General features: G+C 44.9%; 2 protein-coding genes across 2 annotated transcripts in view; both read right to left on the bottom strand.

Moving 5' to 3' along the window:
- LOC135089606 (protein stum homolog) overlaps window positions 1-13,356 on the bottom strand; it is a 14,294-nt gene extending 938 nt beyond the window's left edge. Inside the window, exons 1-4 of the mRNA XM_063985420.1 lie at window positions 12,653-13,356; window positions 4,380-4,524; window positions 2,800-2,976; window positions 1-1,704 (exon numbers count right to left, since the gene is read on the bottom strand). The exon at window positions 1-1,704 is cut by the window's left edge and continues 938 nt beyond it. Of these exons, the coding sequence (XP_063841490.1) occupies window positions 1,655-1,704; window positions 2,800-2,976; window positions 4,380-4,482 (330 nt within the window). The 5' untranslated portion in view covers window positions 4,483-4,524; window positions 12,653-13,356 and the 3' untranslated portion in view covers window positions 1-1,654. The remainder of the gene's footprint in view (window positions 1,705-2,799; window positions 2,977-4,379; window positions 4,525-12,652) is intronic.
- A 973-nt stretch (window positions 13,357-14,329) lies between these two features.
- Window positions 14,330-15,000, bottom strand: part of LOC135089450 (uncharacterized) — a 32,979-nt gene continuing 32,308 nt past the window's right edge. The window contains exon 9 of the mRNA XM_063985028.1: window positions 14,330-15,000. This exon is cut by the window's right edge and continues 602 nt beyond it. The gene's annotated coding sequence lies outside the window, so the exon portion shown is untranslated.

Below are 15,000 nucleotides of genomic sequence, written 5' to 3'. Positions count from 1 at the left end.
TCCTTGCATCAATTATACAAAAGAAATGTCTACCCTATAAATGCATCGTAAATAAATTCGTCTTTTTCATAACAAGACTAATATATATATAAAAAAAGATGTGTTAAATCACACACTATTAATGAAAAATGAGAAAAAAAATATATAAACGTACACTTACTACGTATACAAAGCATGGATGAGACATAGAAAATACAAGAATCCAGGTATAATATATGTGAATACTGGATGTTGAGGGTAAAACAGGGCCATAAGATCCCTGGACGAGATACAAAGGAAGGTGGAGGTGGACAGAACAACACGGGGAAGTACAAACCTTGGGGAATACAATACGGGTGGATGCAAGAATCACTATGGAGATACAGACACGAGGAATCTTGCAAATAATACGAGGAGGTCCGTTTAGGTAGTTAGCGAAACTGTGTTGAGGAAATGTGATAGATCTTGAGGACTTTATAAAACTGTATGGAAAGTATGAATACAGGGTAAGATGTAGTAAGTACTGGTGGTTATAGAAACTATGGCGAGGAAACCTGGGCACTCAGACCTTGAGGAATATATAAATGGGGAAACTACAGGGGGAAAACTATCGATTAAGAAACCTTTGAGGATACAGAAATACGGAAAATTAAGGAGGAATACAGGACACGAACCGTAAAAAAAAAAATAATATAAAAATGCACTTGTGAATGAAAAAGTGCAAAACAAATAATTCTGGAGCAATAAGAAGAAAAGTCTCTGAAACACAATAAAAAAAACGACAAGATTGATAACAAAATAAGTATACAAGGTTAAGTCACATGAAAACTAATGAGGATACAAAAATAACGGCAAAGAATACATGGGAACTAATGAAAATCGATAACAAATCTTAAGTATACAAAATTATTACACGAAAAATTATTGAGGTCACTGTACATAAAAGAAAAAATGAAGGTGAGGTCATGAGGTCGAGATGAGCAAGGATTCGTATTCTGAAACGCTCTGGAGCCTCAGACATTTCCAAAGGACACAGATAATTAGCCCCGTATTCAGAAACACCTTGCTTTCTCACCACGACTATTTTCAAAGGCCACGGAAATGATTACCCGAGTTCTCAAGAGAGCTTCTCCTGTTCATAATGTAGAAATCTTGTCCATCTGTCACTAGAACCTTAAAAACACCCTTAAAAACCCATGTAACTTCAACTAGAGCATTTAGAAATTAGCAGAGGTGCAGCGCAGAAGTGTTTCAGAATATAGCCCTTAGCCAGGTTTGCATGAGTATTTTTCTTCCGCTGACAATACAGAATCCTTTATGAATTATCACTAGAATCATGAATACCCCCTTGAAAAACCCATAACAACTTCCACAAGAGGCTTTGAAAAATAGTGTAGACAAGACGCCGAAGAGTTTGAGATCACGATCCAAGAATCTCATCTCGTGACGCGGAATAACTTTTGACTCGATGGTGGTGCTTCCCCGACCTTCCCCTGAGCGAGCAATGGGGTGGAGAGGGAGGAGGAGGAGAAAGAGGAGGAGGAGGAGGTACAGGAGACTCCCTCGTGTGGCAGAATCCTCCTCGCTGCATTGGAGATGAAGGGAAGACCCGAAAACAACACGCAGGAGGAGGAGTTCTGAAGGAGACGGCTTTGGGTAGTGTGTTCCTGCCTCTCTACGCTGCCTCCTCCTGCTTGGCCTCACGCTCCTCTATGTTCTGCTTCACTGCAAGGAAGGACGCCGCAAATTAGTGAACAATGAAGATAATAATGGGGATGTGAACTGGAGAATAATGTAGAAAACGTCAAAAAAGTAACGGTACAGAAATAAAGAAGCAAGAAGTAGAAAGTGGTGAAGAAAACAGTTAGTAAAGAAATATATAGCAATAATAATATAACGTAAAATAATTAAATAAACAAATGTATCGTTACCTTGTAGATAGAGACATTTTTTTTTTTTTACCGGTATTCATACGAGTAAAACCAAAGGAACACATACTTAAGACTACTACGACTAAGCCACGCCCCTCAAATCCATCTCCTCAGCATGATCACTAGCGCCTCTCATCACTCTGTCTACTAAAACTGAGTGGCAGCATCTCATGGTGAGTGCGTGTGATTTCTCATGCATACTACTGAACAACTCTTTAGTGGCCCGTGACACAGCTTGGTTGGTAAAGGTGACTCACAGCCTTCTATAGTAACTGAGAGTGACACCTGTTGCGTCTCAGTGACCGAAGACTCCCAACACGGCACAGTGACATCAAGTAGCGCACAAAACACACAACACAGTTAAGGAAGGCAATTCTCACGATCCTACTTAATTAGAGGTGACTGACCCTGCTCATAACACTTCCCACAGACTTATCACAACACACTCTCCATAGCATCCCACGTCCGCATTCTTGAAATTTTTCAGCGCCTAATCTCGGCTATTTTTAACATATTGTTGTGACAGAAACTGTGATTCTGAAAATGTTTCTATTCTTTTAGTGAAAGTTTAGCAATTTTTCTGCACTATCAATCCACAACACTAGCCCTTTCCACCAGGGGCCGACGTGGCTTAGTGTGTGTGTGTGTGTGTGTGTGTGTGTGTGTGTGTGTGTGTGTGTGTGTGTAGGAGTGTGTGGTGTAGTGTGGGCCACTCAGCGTGTGATTGACGGCCTCGTATATACATAAATAGACAGATCAATGAAGAAAAAAAGAACATTCACAAGTACCTAACTGATTTCTGGCCTTTGAAAACAGTGCTAATGAGAGAACAAATTGAGAATAGGAGTCTCAGCGCCACGCCCCTGCTAGGCCGCCCCTCGTGACTCACTGGATTCCTGCAGGATGATGACGCCTCGCTGCACGGACCAGATGAGTCCCACCAGGATGGGCGCCAGCACCACCATCAGCAGGGCCGCCAGCAGGTTCCAGCAGGCGCCCTGCATCCTGCTCGGGTACTCCGTCGCGAAACCTCCACACAGCACCAGCAGGCCCGCCACGAACGTTCCTGAAACAAACGCAGTACATAAACGTTTGTCTGGTACAGTTAACCTTGGAAGCAACGTCATGTTGTGCAAAACGTTCATGCCTATTACGAACGTCCCTACCACGAACACACGACACATAAACGTGAAATGATCACTGGACTTGGTGACGTCACTTCTTGGGGCGACTGCACACACACAAGATGCAAGAACAGAAGCCAAGATTGATATAACTAAACAGAACATTGTGGTGTTAGAAGCTGCGGCACTTATTCAGAAACTCATAGGGGCGATTTTTCCTTGCATATGATAAGAGGAAGGGAAAAAAAGTTTGACAATCTAACCGTAAGAACATAAGGAAGGCTATAAAAAGTCAGTGAGCCTAAAGTAAGCCTACACGTGGCAGTCCCTGTATAAAACACCCACCTGTATTCACCTGAGTAGAGACTTAAATGGTATAGGGAATGTAACAAGGGTGACGTAAGCAAAATTCTCAGGATCAGTTATCAGAACAGAACAAGAAAAAATGAGGTTAAACTTGAAAAAGTTAAATTTAAAAAGAAATAGGAAGAAACAGGCTCTCAAATAGAGAGGCAAATGAAAGAAATGACTCAGTAATCAGGTTATTAGCGCTGAGTCATTGGGGAGCTTTAAAAGAAGATTAGACAAATTTATAGATAGGGATCGTAGGTGGAAATAGGTATTTTAACACAGGGACTGCCACGTGAAGGCGTGATGGCTTCTTGCAGCTTCTTTTATTTTCTTATGTTCTGATGTTCTTCTATCCACCGGTCATATCTTTTCATTAAATTGTGTGGTCCCTTAACCCTTTGACTGCCACTTGGTGCACCTTTCCCTAATTAGCAATCACTCTCAGATATCTTAACTTGTTCCACAGCCACCTCAAATCTTTAAATTGGGTAGAAAATGCAAAATCTATTCTTTTTCACCCATATGGTGGTGATAATTGTCTCGTATCAAAGTAAAAGGGTTAAAGCTTCCTGTTCATTCTGCACCAGCAACTGATGTGGTAAGGTTGCCACAGTCACCATTGCGTAAATCATCAGGGGACTTATGTCACCAAGGTACCGGGATGCCTTACTGAAATTAATGAGTGTAGGGGACCCAGACACGTGACGCGTTATCCATTATCTGTGAACTTTGTACCACGGAGCCAATCACAATCATTATGTTTTTTTTCTATTTATTTTATCTTTTTCTTTTTTTCCTAGTGAGATCTGAGAGGGATTAGAACGTGTGCCGTCATGTCTATCAGTCGAGAACTTTACGCACCACTCAACAAGCTAGATTCTTTCTCGTTTTCTGTTTTCTCTATTTACACCTATTATCTGAAGAGAGAGCAAAGCGTTTCAGAGTACGGGCTAGATACTCTTCCTTTATATTTTTTACTTATATCTTAGCTTACCCAGGCCAGGCACGAAGCTAAGGATGAGGCACAACACGGCCAGGGGCATGGGCAGCACGGGTACGGCCTGCCTGAAGATGCCGTGCCTGTCCTTGCTGCCCATGATCTCCAGCTCCTGTACGCCATCTGGGGTGTCGATCAGGACCTGCCGGGGAAGGGACGTCAGTAGGTAACAACGGGCGAAGGTGACGTGTAGTGGTGGTGGTGGTGGTGGAGGGTGGTAGTGGTGGTGGTGGTAGTGGTGGTGGTTATAGTAGTAGTGGTAGTAGTAGTAGTAGTAGTAGTAGTAGTATATAATTTGTTGTACGAAATCACAGGCATATTTTTCTTGTTGCAATGGTATTTTTTTGCTCTGATAATTTTACTGCTTCTCATACTACTACTACTGCTACTACTACTACTACTACTACTGCTACTACTACTACTACTACTACTACTGCTAATAATAATAATAATAATAATAATAATAATAATAATAATAATAATAATGATAATAATAATAATGAAGCAAAGCATATGCCACCCTGATCTTCTGGTGTCATTAATAAAATCTTTCCTCTCATGTCCCCAGCAGAAATAATTAATTTTGGGTATGTCAGTAGGTGAGAACGAGGAGGAGGAGGAGGAGGAGGAGGAGGAGGAGGAGGAGGAGGAGGAAGGGGGAAGGAGGAGGAGGAGAAGGAAAAGAAGGAGGAGGAGGAGGAGGAGGAGGGGGAGGGAGTAAGAGGAAATTATAAATAGAAGAAAGCAGGGAAAAGGTATCAAAGAAAGTTCTCTGAGAAAAAATAGAAAGGAAAAAAATTACGTCTTTCAACATTTCCCGCGACATCAAAGTACGATTCTTAACTCAGTCGTAACTACGGGATAACTTTTCCACGGAGGAAGTAAAGGCAGAGAATTTGCTGAGAAATGTTCACTAATCGAAGATATAGGGAAAAAAATAGGAAACGGTTTAGAGGTATCTAATAAAACTGTGAAATGTTACAAGGATATTGGCCTGATGGGCAGCAGAAAGCCTAATAGATCAAGTGAAGTTAACTTTCTGTATCATATGCTATTTATTATGGATATAGTCATTCGTCACTGGTTATATTTTTATCTTGTGTATTACATCTATAAAATACAAATTAACTACATCACACAAGCAAAATCAAATCGGATGTTTTACGATAGAAAGCTTAAACTTCTACGCCATATATTTATTAGGTGTGGAAGCATTCATTTCTGGTCATATTTAACATGATATTGTGCATTCTTTTCTAATAATATTCTATCGTATATGCACTTAATCTATAAAGTACAAATAAATCACGCAATTATGCAAAGGAAAGCACGTCGGGTATTTTAGAAAACTACCCAAACAACCCGTGTGCTTCGCTGGACTCTGCGTCAGGATAGGAAGTGTTTATCCTGCTTCCTGCCTTCTTGTGGCGGCTTGCACGGTGCCCTCGTTGTGAAGATAGTGCGTGACGTCTTAAGGAAGGTGTGGGGACAGCGTGGCGGCAAGGGGACGCCTGACACGTGAGGGAATCTGCAAACAGCACGACGGGAAGGACGAGGTAAGGTGATCAGTCCCACGTGTCATCCGTCCCACATTTTTGACATTTACTTCATCTCAGCGCCGCCTCCTGACGTGTGGGTTATTTCTGAAGGTGCGGGAGGCGGTGTTTGATCCCCTGTGTGAGTGTGGATGAGTGTGGAGGTTGTGGCTGTGAGGGAGATGATGTATTAGTGGGCTTTAAATATTAGATGCTGTTTTGCGAAGACGTATCAAGATGTTTATGTAACATTGTCTTTCAGTGTGTTTGGTATTTGCTTGTTTCCTTCAGTATTGAATTCTCTTCTCTGCCTGCAATGTTTAAAACGAGATAATTGATAGACCCTTAGCAGAGCAGAGGACGTAAGACTGGTGGAAAGCTATCAACACAGTGGAAGGGAGTGGTGTGTGTGTGCCTTTTGTTTCCTCCAAGTCTAATTCCTCTGCTTGCAATCTGCTTACAAAACGTGATAATGGATTGCTTCTTAGCGGATCAGAGGACTGAGGATTAATGGAAAACTATCAGTAGTGGAATAGAATGGCGTGTGTTAGATATTCTGCTGTTAACCATGGTTGTACTGACTAGGCTATTTGGTTCAACTGCACAACGCTATTGCGGCTAGACTACCGAGATTACAAGAGGTGTATTCTGTGGCTGTTATCGTTTGTGGGAGTAGGGTATAAATATTTTTTTGTGCGTATCGTGTAGAGTAGTGGTTCCTAACCTTTCCAAAGCTTACGCATCCTTCCGAGAGCTTTTGAGAAATTCATGTATCCTCGCGCTTAGGACGATTAATTACAAAAATGTACTTGGAATAAATAAATAAATAAATAAATAAATAAATAAATAAATAAATAGACAAAATTCAATAAAATCTCATCATATGAAGGTCAATCATTCCAGCTTCTTTCGTGGGTAGTTTAGGTTAAATTAGGTTAAAATAGATTGCTAGATTAGAATTACCTACATAGACCAATCCACACTTGATCCACCCATGTTTCGCTTCCCATCATAAGACAGTCACGGTTCAGTAAATTCACCTTGTTTTACCTTCAGCGTGTGTGTGGTGTGAGGGAGAAGGTCCGTGAGCTGCTTGCATGACTTTTAAGCTTCAAAGGCACAGGAAAAGTATCTGTTGGTAGTGTGGTGCGGGTTTATAGGTCAGGTGGTGTATGTTTAGGCTGGCAGGGTGCATAAAGTCGCTTATAGCTGTCTGCAGGGTGAGTCACGTTAGGGTGGATGTCCGCCATGGTTAGGGTGAGAGTAAGGCGATGTAGTGTTTTGTGGTGCCTCGAATGAACCGTTCAACGTGTTTCCCTGATATTTGGACGTCGTGTTTTGTTTATGTTCTGTGATGGAGCGATGTGTTGTCGAGATTTCCCCCTGCCAAGAGAAACAAGTTGTATGATTTAGTGCTTCAGCTATTCCGCCTTGTTTTGCTGGCGCCCGTGTAAGAGATAAAGTGTAAATAAAGCACTGAGTATGAAACTGTGAAGGGGGTGCTTGTCAAAACGAGTCTTCCAAAGTCCAGTTTTCTTCCGCCTTTTGTTGCTATACAGAAAACGGTTTTGACAGCTGTGAGGCGGTGACTCTTCTAAAACATTACTTCGGGTGTGTAAATATCTTATCGTAACATATTGCACTTTTACCGCCGTTTTATGACTACTGAGACTGTGTTTGCAGCGGAGTGCATGTACTGTGGGAGAGAATGAACTCCTTGAGGATGGAAGAATGGAGCAGTTGTCACGCGATATCAGTGAGCGATTCCCGCATAAACACCAACTATTTATGAAATACCGCATCTCTCTCTCTCTCTCTCTCTCTCTCTCTCTCTCTCTCTCTCTCTCTCTCTCTCTCTCTCTCTCGAGGAAGAGGACTACTGGGCTATTTTTGATCTTGAGCCATTCACTGTGCAACTCCTCCTCCTCCTCCTCCTCCTCCTCCTCCTCCTCCTCCTCCTCCTCCTCCTCCTCCTCCTCCTCCTCCTCCTCGCTCTCGTCCTCATCATACTCTTCGTTGAGCTTAGTCCTCATCTCTCTCTCTCTCTCTCTCTCTCTCTCTCTCTCTCTCTCTCTCTCTCTCTCTCTCTCTCTCTGTGCTATCTTAGTCCTCCTCTTCACTTCTTCTATACATTTTCTTTCCCTCCTCTTCCCTCGTGTGTGGCATATCTTGGTTTGCCTTCTCTTCCTTCTTCTTCCTCTCTTTATTTCTTTTCTTTGTCTCCTTTTCCTCCTCCTCCTCTTCTTGTTCTTGTTCTTCCTTCTCCTCCTCCTCCTTCTCCATCCTTGTTTTTTTTTCCTTTCTTTGTTATATCCTCCTCCTCCTCCTCCTCCTCCTCCTCCTCCTCCTCCTCCTCTTCCTCTTCCTCTTCCTCTTCCTCTTCCTCCTCCTCCTCCTCCTCCTCCTCCTCCTCCTCCTCCTCCTCTACAGTAGTACTCTTGTGATAAGTGAATCGTAAATTCCATTGGTAGCTAAAAACAATTTCAAGGCAACCACTACCAACATTTGTGCAGCTTCTTCCACCCTCTGCTCCACCCACCCACTGCTTTCCCTTCCACCCACACCCACTTCCCTTCCACCCACCTACTCTCTCCACGCACTGCCCTTCCACCCATTCCTCTTCCACCTTCATCTCTATTCACACTTCTTCCTCCTCTTTATCTAGTCTGTTCTACTCCTCTTCCACTCATTCCTCTTATCGACTCCCTTCCATCCAACTACCTTCTTCTTCCACCTATTCTCTCTCATCCCATTCCATTCTTCCATCTGTCCACTTTGCGTTATCCACCGTCCTCCATTTTCTTCTCATCTACTCCTTTCTCCATCCACTGTATCATCCACGTCGTTGTAACCACTCTCCTTCCACCTATCTCATCCACTTCACTTCCACCTCTCACTTTCCACTCCTTCCCCTCTCCACCTCCATCCATCAGCTGTCCTCTACGCACGCCTTTCCCCTCCACCTAGTAATTTCTCTTCCACCACCACCACCACCATCACCACCACCACCACCACCACCACCACCACCACCACCACCACCACCACCACCATCATCAATCATAATAACTCCAAAATTTTGTCCTCGCCTCCACAGATGTCCACCTATTTCCACATTTCCGCATCTCTACGTCACACCTCCTCCTCCTCCTCCTCCTCCTCCCTCCTCCTCCTCCCAAACACCTCATTCCCTATAAAATCTTTTCTCCCTCTTCAACTCCTTCACTCCCTCTCTCCCTCTTCCTCTCTCCTCTCCCTCTTTCCCTCTCTCCCTCTCTCCCTTTCTCCCTCTCTCATACTCCAATCCTGTCCCTGCCTTTTGATATATTAAACATCCCCTGCCCCCTTCCCTTCCCCTCACCCCTCATCCCTCACCCCTCTCCCACTACTTAACGTGACCCCTATACCTTTCCTCCCTTAACCTCCCCCCTTATCAGCCTCCCAGTGCCCCATCTCGACCCCCCCCAACCTCCAACACGAATTACCCCCGCCCGCCTTGCCTTCCATTCGTCACTCAGACACGCCCTCCTCCTCCTCCTCCTCCTCCTCCTCCTCCTCCTCCTCCTCCTCCTCCTCCTCCTCCTCCTCCTCCTCCTCACTGCCACGCCCTGCCTACAGCCATCTGACACACTCACTCCTCTCTCGTCCATTCCTCCTCCTCCTCCTCCTCCTCCTCCTCCTCCTCCTCTCCTCTTCTCTCCCCTCATACTCTCCTCTTGTCTCCTCTTCTCTCCTCTTTCTCTCTCATTACAGCGTTACATTTCTGTCTCTTTATCTTCCTCCTCCTCCTCTTCCTCCTCTCTTCTCTCGTCTTCTCTCCGTTCTAATTACAACATTACATGTCTCTCTCTTCATTTTTGCTCTTCCTCCTCCTCCTCTTCCTCCTCCTCTTCCTCTTCCACAGTCTCAGCCACGCCCACCTCACACACACACACACACACACACACACACACACACACACACACACACACACACACACACACACACACACACACACACACACACACACACACACACACACACACACACACACACACACACGCGTCTGGTTGTGTAGTATTTTAGCCACGTAAGGCAGGAGGAGGGATGAGGAGGAGGAGAAGGAGGAGGAGGAGGAGGAGGAGGAAGAAGCGGAAGAGGAGGAGGAAAAGAAGGAGGAAGAGAAGCACACCATCAATTGTGCTTTTTCCGTATATTTATTTTTTATCACTACTTGTGTGTGTGTGTGTGTGTGTGTGTGTGTGTGTGTGTGTGTGTGTGTGTGTGTGTGTGTGTGTGTGTTGCCAGGTGATACGAGTGTCTCTACATACACAAGGTGACCTGCAGAGAATGTGTTCATCTTTTCATCTTGGCACCTAAACATTCACTGGCTTTCCTGAATTGTACACTTACTCACATGATTGGTCCCCCCTCTCTCTCTCTCTCTCTCTCTCTCTCTCTGTGTGTGTGTGTGTGTGTGTGTGTGTGTGTGTGTGTGTGTGTGTGTGTGTGTGTGTGTGTGTCTGTGTGGTCGTGGGAAAGTTTCAGTTGTTTTCTTCGTGTTCGTAATCTCTCTCTCTCTCTCTCTCTCTCTCTCTCTCTCTCTCTCTCTCTCTCTCTCTCTCTCTCTCTCTCTCTCTCTCACAATAATTCTGCCCTCCCGTGTCTCTTTTTCTATCTCCTCCTCCTCCTCCTCCTCCTCCTCCTCCTCCTCCTCCTCCTCCTCCTCCTCCTCCTCCTCCTCCTCCGTCTTCTTCTTTTCTTTTTATTATTATTATTATTATTATTATTATTATTATTATTATAACTCCCCCTTTCACTCCTACTTTTCCTCCAACTCTACCTCCTCCTCCTCCTCCTCCTCCTCCTCCTCCTCCTCCTCCTCCTCCTCCTCCTCCTCCTCCTCCCTTTGTCCATCACTCTTCCGGCAAAATAAGAATGAATAGCTGCATTTTCTGCCTTCCTTAACAAACTCTCTCTCTCTCTCTCTCTCTCTCTCTCTCTCTCTCTCTCTCTCTCTCTCTCTCTCTCTCTCTCTCTCTCTCTCTCTCTCTCTCAAATAAATAAGGCTACTGCAACTTCCTGACTGCAGCAACAAAGTGAGAGAGAGAGAGAGAGAGAGAGAGAGAGAGAGAGAGAGAGAGAGAGAGAGAGAGAGAGAGAGAGAGAGAGAGAGAGAGAGAGAGAGAGAGAGAGAGAGAGAGAATAGGTAGCGATGTAAAGTATACCCAAAGAAAAATAATATTTTCTCTCTGGGCCAAATTTTCTGAAGCATCGAATCAGATCACATGTTGCTGTTCTTATTAGGCGAAGGGGGTGCTCTCTCTCTCTCTCTCTCTCTCTCTCTCTCTCTCTCTCTCTCTCTCTCTCTCTCTCTCTCTGACCTGTCGGTTTTTGTCTGCCTGCCTCTGTGCTTCCTCTCTTTGCTCTCTCTTTGCTCTCTCTCTCTCTCTCTCTCTCTCTCTCTCTCTCTCTCTCTCTCTCTCTCTCTCTCTCTCTCTCTCTCTCTCTCTCTCTCTCTCTCTCTCTTTGTTGCTGCATTCAGGAAGTGGAAAGATTTTATTTATGGTGTGTGTGTGTGTGTGTGTGTGTGTGTGTGTGTGTGTGTGTGTGTGTGTGTGTGTGTGTGTGTGTGTGTGTGTGTGTGTGTGTGTGTGTGTGTGTGTGTGTCGGAATCTAAGGTGATGACATGTACACTTTCAGTTTACACACACACACACACACACACACACACACACACACACACACACACACACACACACACACACACACACACACACACACACACACACACACACAACGTTTCCGATTAGTTACGTTTCCCGATCGATTGAAAGAAGCTGTAAATGGATGCGTGGGAATCCAGGGGGGTCGTATCTCCCCCTCCCCCCGCTCTCTCTCTCTCTCTCTCTCTCTCTCTCTCTCTCTCTCTCTCTCTCTCTCTCTCTCTCTCTCTCTCTCTCTGCTTCTATCTCGCTCTATTTTGTCTTTTATCTCATCTTTTCTTTCCTTTTTCTTTACTATTATTATTATTATTATTATTATTATTATTATTATTATTATTATTAGTAGTAGTAGTAGTAGTAGTAGTAGTGGTAGTAGTAGTAGTTGTTGTTGAATCGTCATCGTTATAATAATCATTATCTTCACGCGCCACGACCACCACCACCACCACCACCACCACCACCACCACCACCACCACCACCACCATTATCATTAATATTACCATCATCATATTTATTTAATGCTTGCTTTATATATTTCACTTATGTAGAACTGTGTCACTCTCCTCCTCCTCCTCCTCCTCCTCCTCCTCCTCCTCCTCCTCCTCCTCCTCCTCTCTAAAATGTTGTGAAAGAATGGTGAATAGCTGTCTGGTCGTGATCTTTATGTGGAAAAACCGTTGTATTTTTTCCTCCCCTTTCTCCTCCTTTCCTCCTTTTGTTGCTCTCCTTCCTTCCTTCCTTCCTTCTCTTTTCCTCCTTCGTGATTGGTCTGTTAGTGTTTCCTCTCCGCTCGTTACTTTGATTAGATTTGATGTTTTCGGTTTGGGGTTATTTCATTATACCTCCTTCTCCTCCTCCTCCTCCTCTTCCTTTTCTTCTCCTCCTCTCTTCATTTTCTTCTCCTCCTCTCTTCATTCTTTAAGTCATCCTCCTCTTTCTGTTTTTTTTTTTTTCATGCACATGACTATAATTGAACTCATCTCCTCCTCCTCCTCCTCCTCCTCCTCCTCCTCCTCCTGCAGGGTCACATCACCTTGTTGTTCTCGATCCTGTAGGAGGCGTTGGATGATCGTCTCCTCTTCTCAATACCAATGCCGCCCACCGCCAGCCAGTCCTTCGGTTGCTTCTTGTGGGCGGGGGCGGCGGGGGCTGGTCCACCGTCTCGCCGTCCCCTGTGGGTGGCGGGGGGTCGGCGGCGGCTGGGGCGGCTTCCTTCACTTCATTATTACCTTCCATTTTGACGAGGTGTGATTGGAGGATGCTCTTGTAGTCTCTCTCTCTCTCTCTCTCTCTTTCTCTTTCTGTCTGTCCTTCGCTTCACTGTCGCTTCCTCCACTTATTTCACTGTCATGCTTCCCTGCTTTCCTCGCTTGGTGTCACACTGCCCACTGCTTGGTGTCTTTGTTTCACTGCTGCACTCTTTCCTTCCTTCACAGTTGTATCGGATCTACCGCCACGTATCCCCGCTATTTACTCTCGTCAGTCTGCCCAGTGTCGCCCAGGTGCTGTGTCCGTACCGCGCGCCTCGCCACACCCGAATCGCACGGCGTGAGTGTGCCCCGCGGCGCCACACAAACGCACACACACACACACACACGCACACACACACACTCGCACACACACACGCGTTGTAAATAAACTTTGCACACCACCACGCCTGCGTCAGAAGTTACGACCTCCCTCTACGACTGCCACGCGACCAGCACGACCTTCCGCCTCGCACTCCACGGCGCCTCTGAGGGTCCGGCGCGGCGCGAGGGGCAGCTGAGGGAGGGGAGAGGAGGGGAACTAAAAGAGGAGGTTGTCGGGTGGTGGTGGTAGTGGTGGTGGTGGTGGTGGTGGTGGAGGGTGGCCGGTGTAGGAACCCGCGTGCTCTCCTGCCGCTGGCTAGAACCAGTATGTGGCTGCCTGCGCCCCCTGCCCTCCGCCCCCGCCGCCTGCAGCGTCCCCTTTCATCCCCCGGCACTTCCTCTTTTCCCTGCTGCCTCCCTCTTCTGCTCCCTTGCTCCTCCTCGCTGTCCCCTGCTTGCTATACGTCTCTCTCTCTCTCTCTCTCTCTCTCTCTCTCTCTCTCTCTCTCTCTCTCTCTCTCTCTCTCTCTCTCTCTCTCTCTCTCTCTCTCTCTCTCTCTCTCTCTCTCTCTCAGCTCCTGACACTAGCCTCTCTCATGACGATGTTTGCTTACGCTACGATACCAAGCCATTACCATTGTGACTATCTTGGCCACTATCACTCCACCACCACCACCACTGCCATCACCAACACCATCACCACCACCACCACCACTGCCATAACCACCACCATCACCACCACTGCCAGCATCACCACCACCACTGCCACTGATGCTGTAACTTGCACTTCTCTACTACTACTACTACTACTACTACTACTACTACTACTACTACTACTACTACTACTACTACTACTACTACTACTACTGCCGCCGCACTTCTCTCTACTGTCATTACCAACGATTTCCAGTAAAAGCACCACCACCACCAGCACCACCACCACCACCAGCACCACCACCACTTCAGCACAATCCTTTCATTAAGCCAGCGAACATGCAATGATTCACTGTCCCCCCCTTTCTCTCTCTCTCTCTCTCTCTCTCTCTCTCTCTCTCTCTCTCTCTCTCTCTCTCTCTCTCTCTCTCTCTCTCTCTCTCTCTCTCTCTCTCTCTCTCTCTCTCAGGGTAGATACACGCAAATTAATCATATCTTTGGTGTATTGTTGTCGTATGAAATAATGGTATACAAATGTTGACAACTGAATAACAAAATGCCTAAGAATTATGAATATTTGGCGATGAAAGTGAAAGGCGAATTAAAAAAAACAATAACACACACACACACACACACACACACACACACACACACACACACACACACACACACACACACACACACACACACACACACACACACACACACACACACACACACACACACACACACACACAGTAACAGCAAGGAATTATAAGCTTATAATATGTCATTTTTTTTTGTAACTTGAAAACATTATTATTATTATTATTATTATTATTATTATTATTATTATTATTATTATTATTATTATTATTATTATTATTATTATTATTTACAGACATACATCTTTAATAACTTCTTTTCTCCTTCTTATCAATTATTCTTTCTTTTCTTCTCTCCTTTTCTTCACTTTGCTTTTATTTTGTAGTGATTAGAATTATTATTATCATTATTTATTCATTACTTTTTAAAACTTCCCTTCCTCTTTTCTTTTCTTTCCTTTCATTTCCTTTTACACCTCTAGTTCTTCTTTCCTTTCTCCTCTTTCCTTCCTTTCTTCTTTCTTTCCCTCTTCCTTCCTTCTTTGTTTGTCTGTTTCTTTTATCTGATTATT

Source organism: Scylla paramamosain, chromosome 33 (genome assembly GCF_035594125.1).
Source record: "Scylla paramamosain isolate STU-SP2022 chromosome 33, ASM3559412v1, whole genome shotgun sequence".
Classification (NCBI taxonomy): Eukaryota; Metazoa; Arthropoda; class Malacostraca; order Decapoda; family Portunidae; genus Scylla; species Scylla paramamosain.
This window is presented reverse-complemented; position numbering and strand designations above follow the sequence as displayed.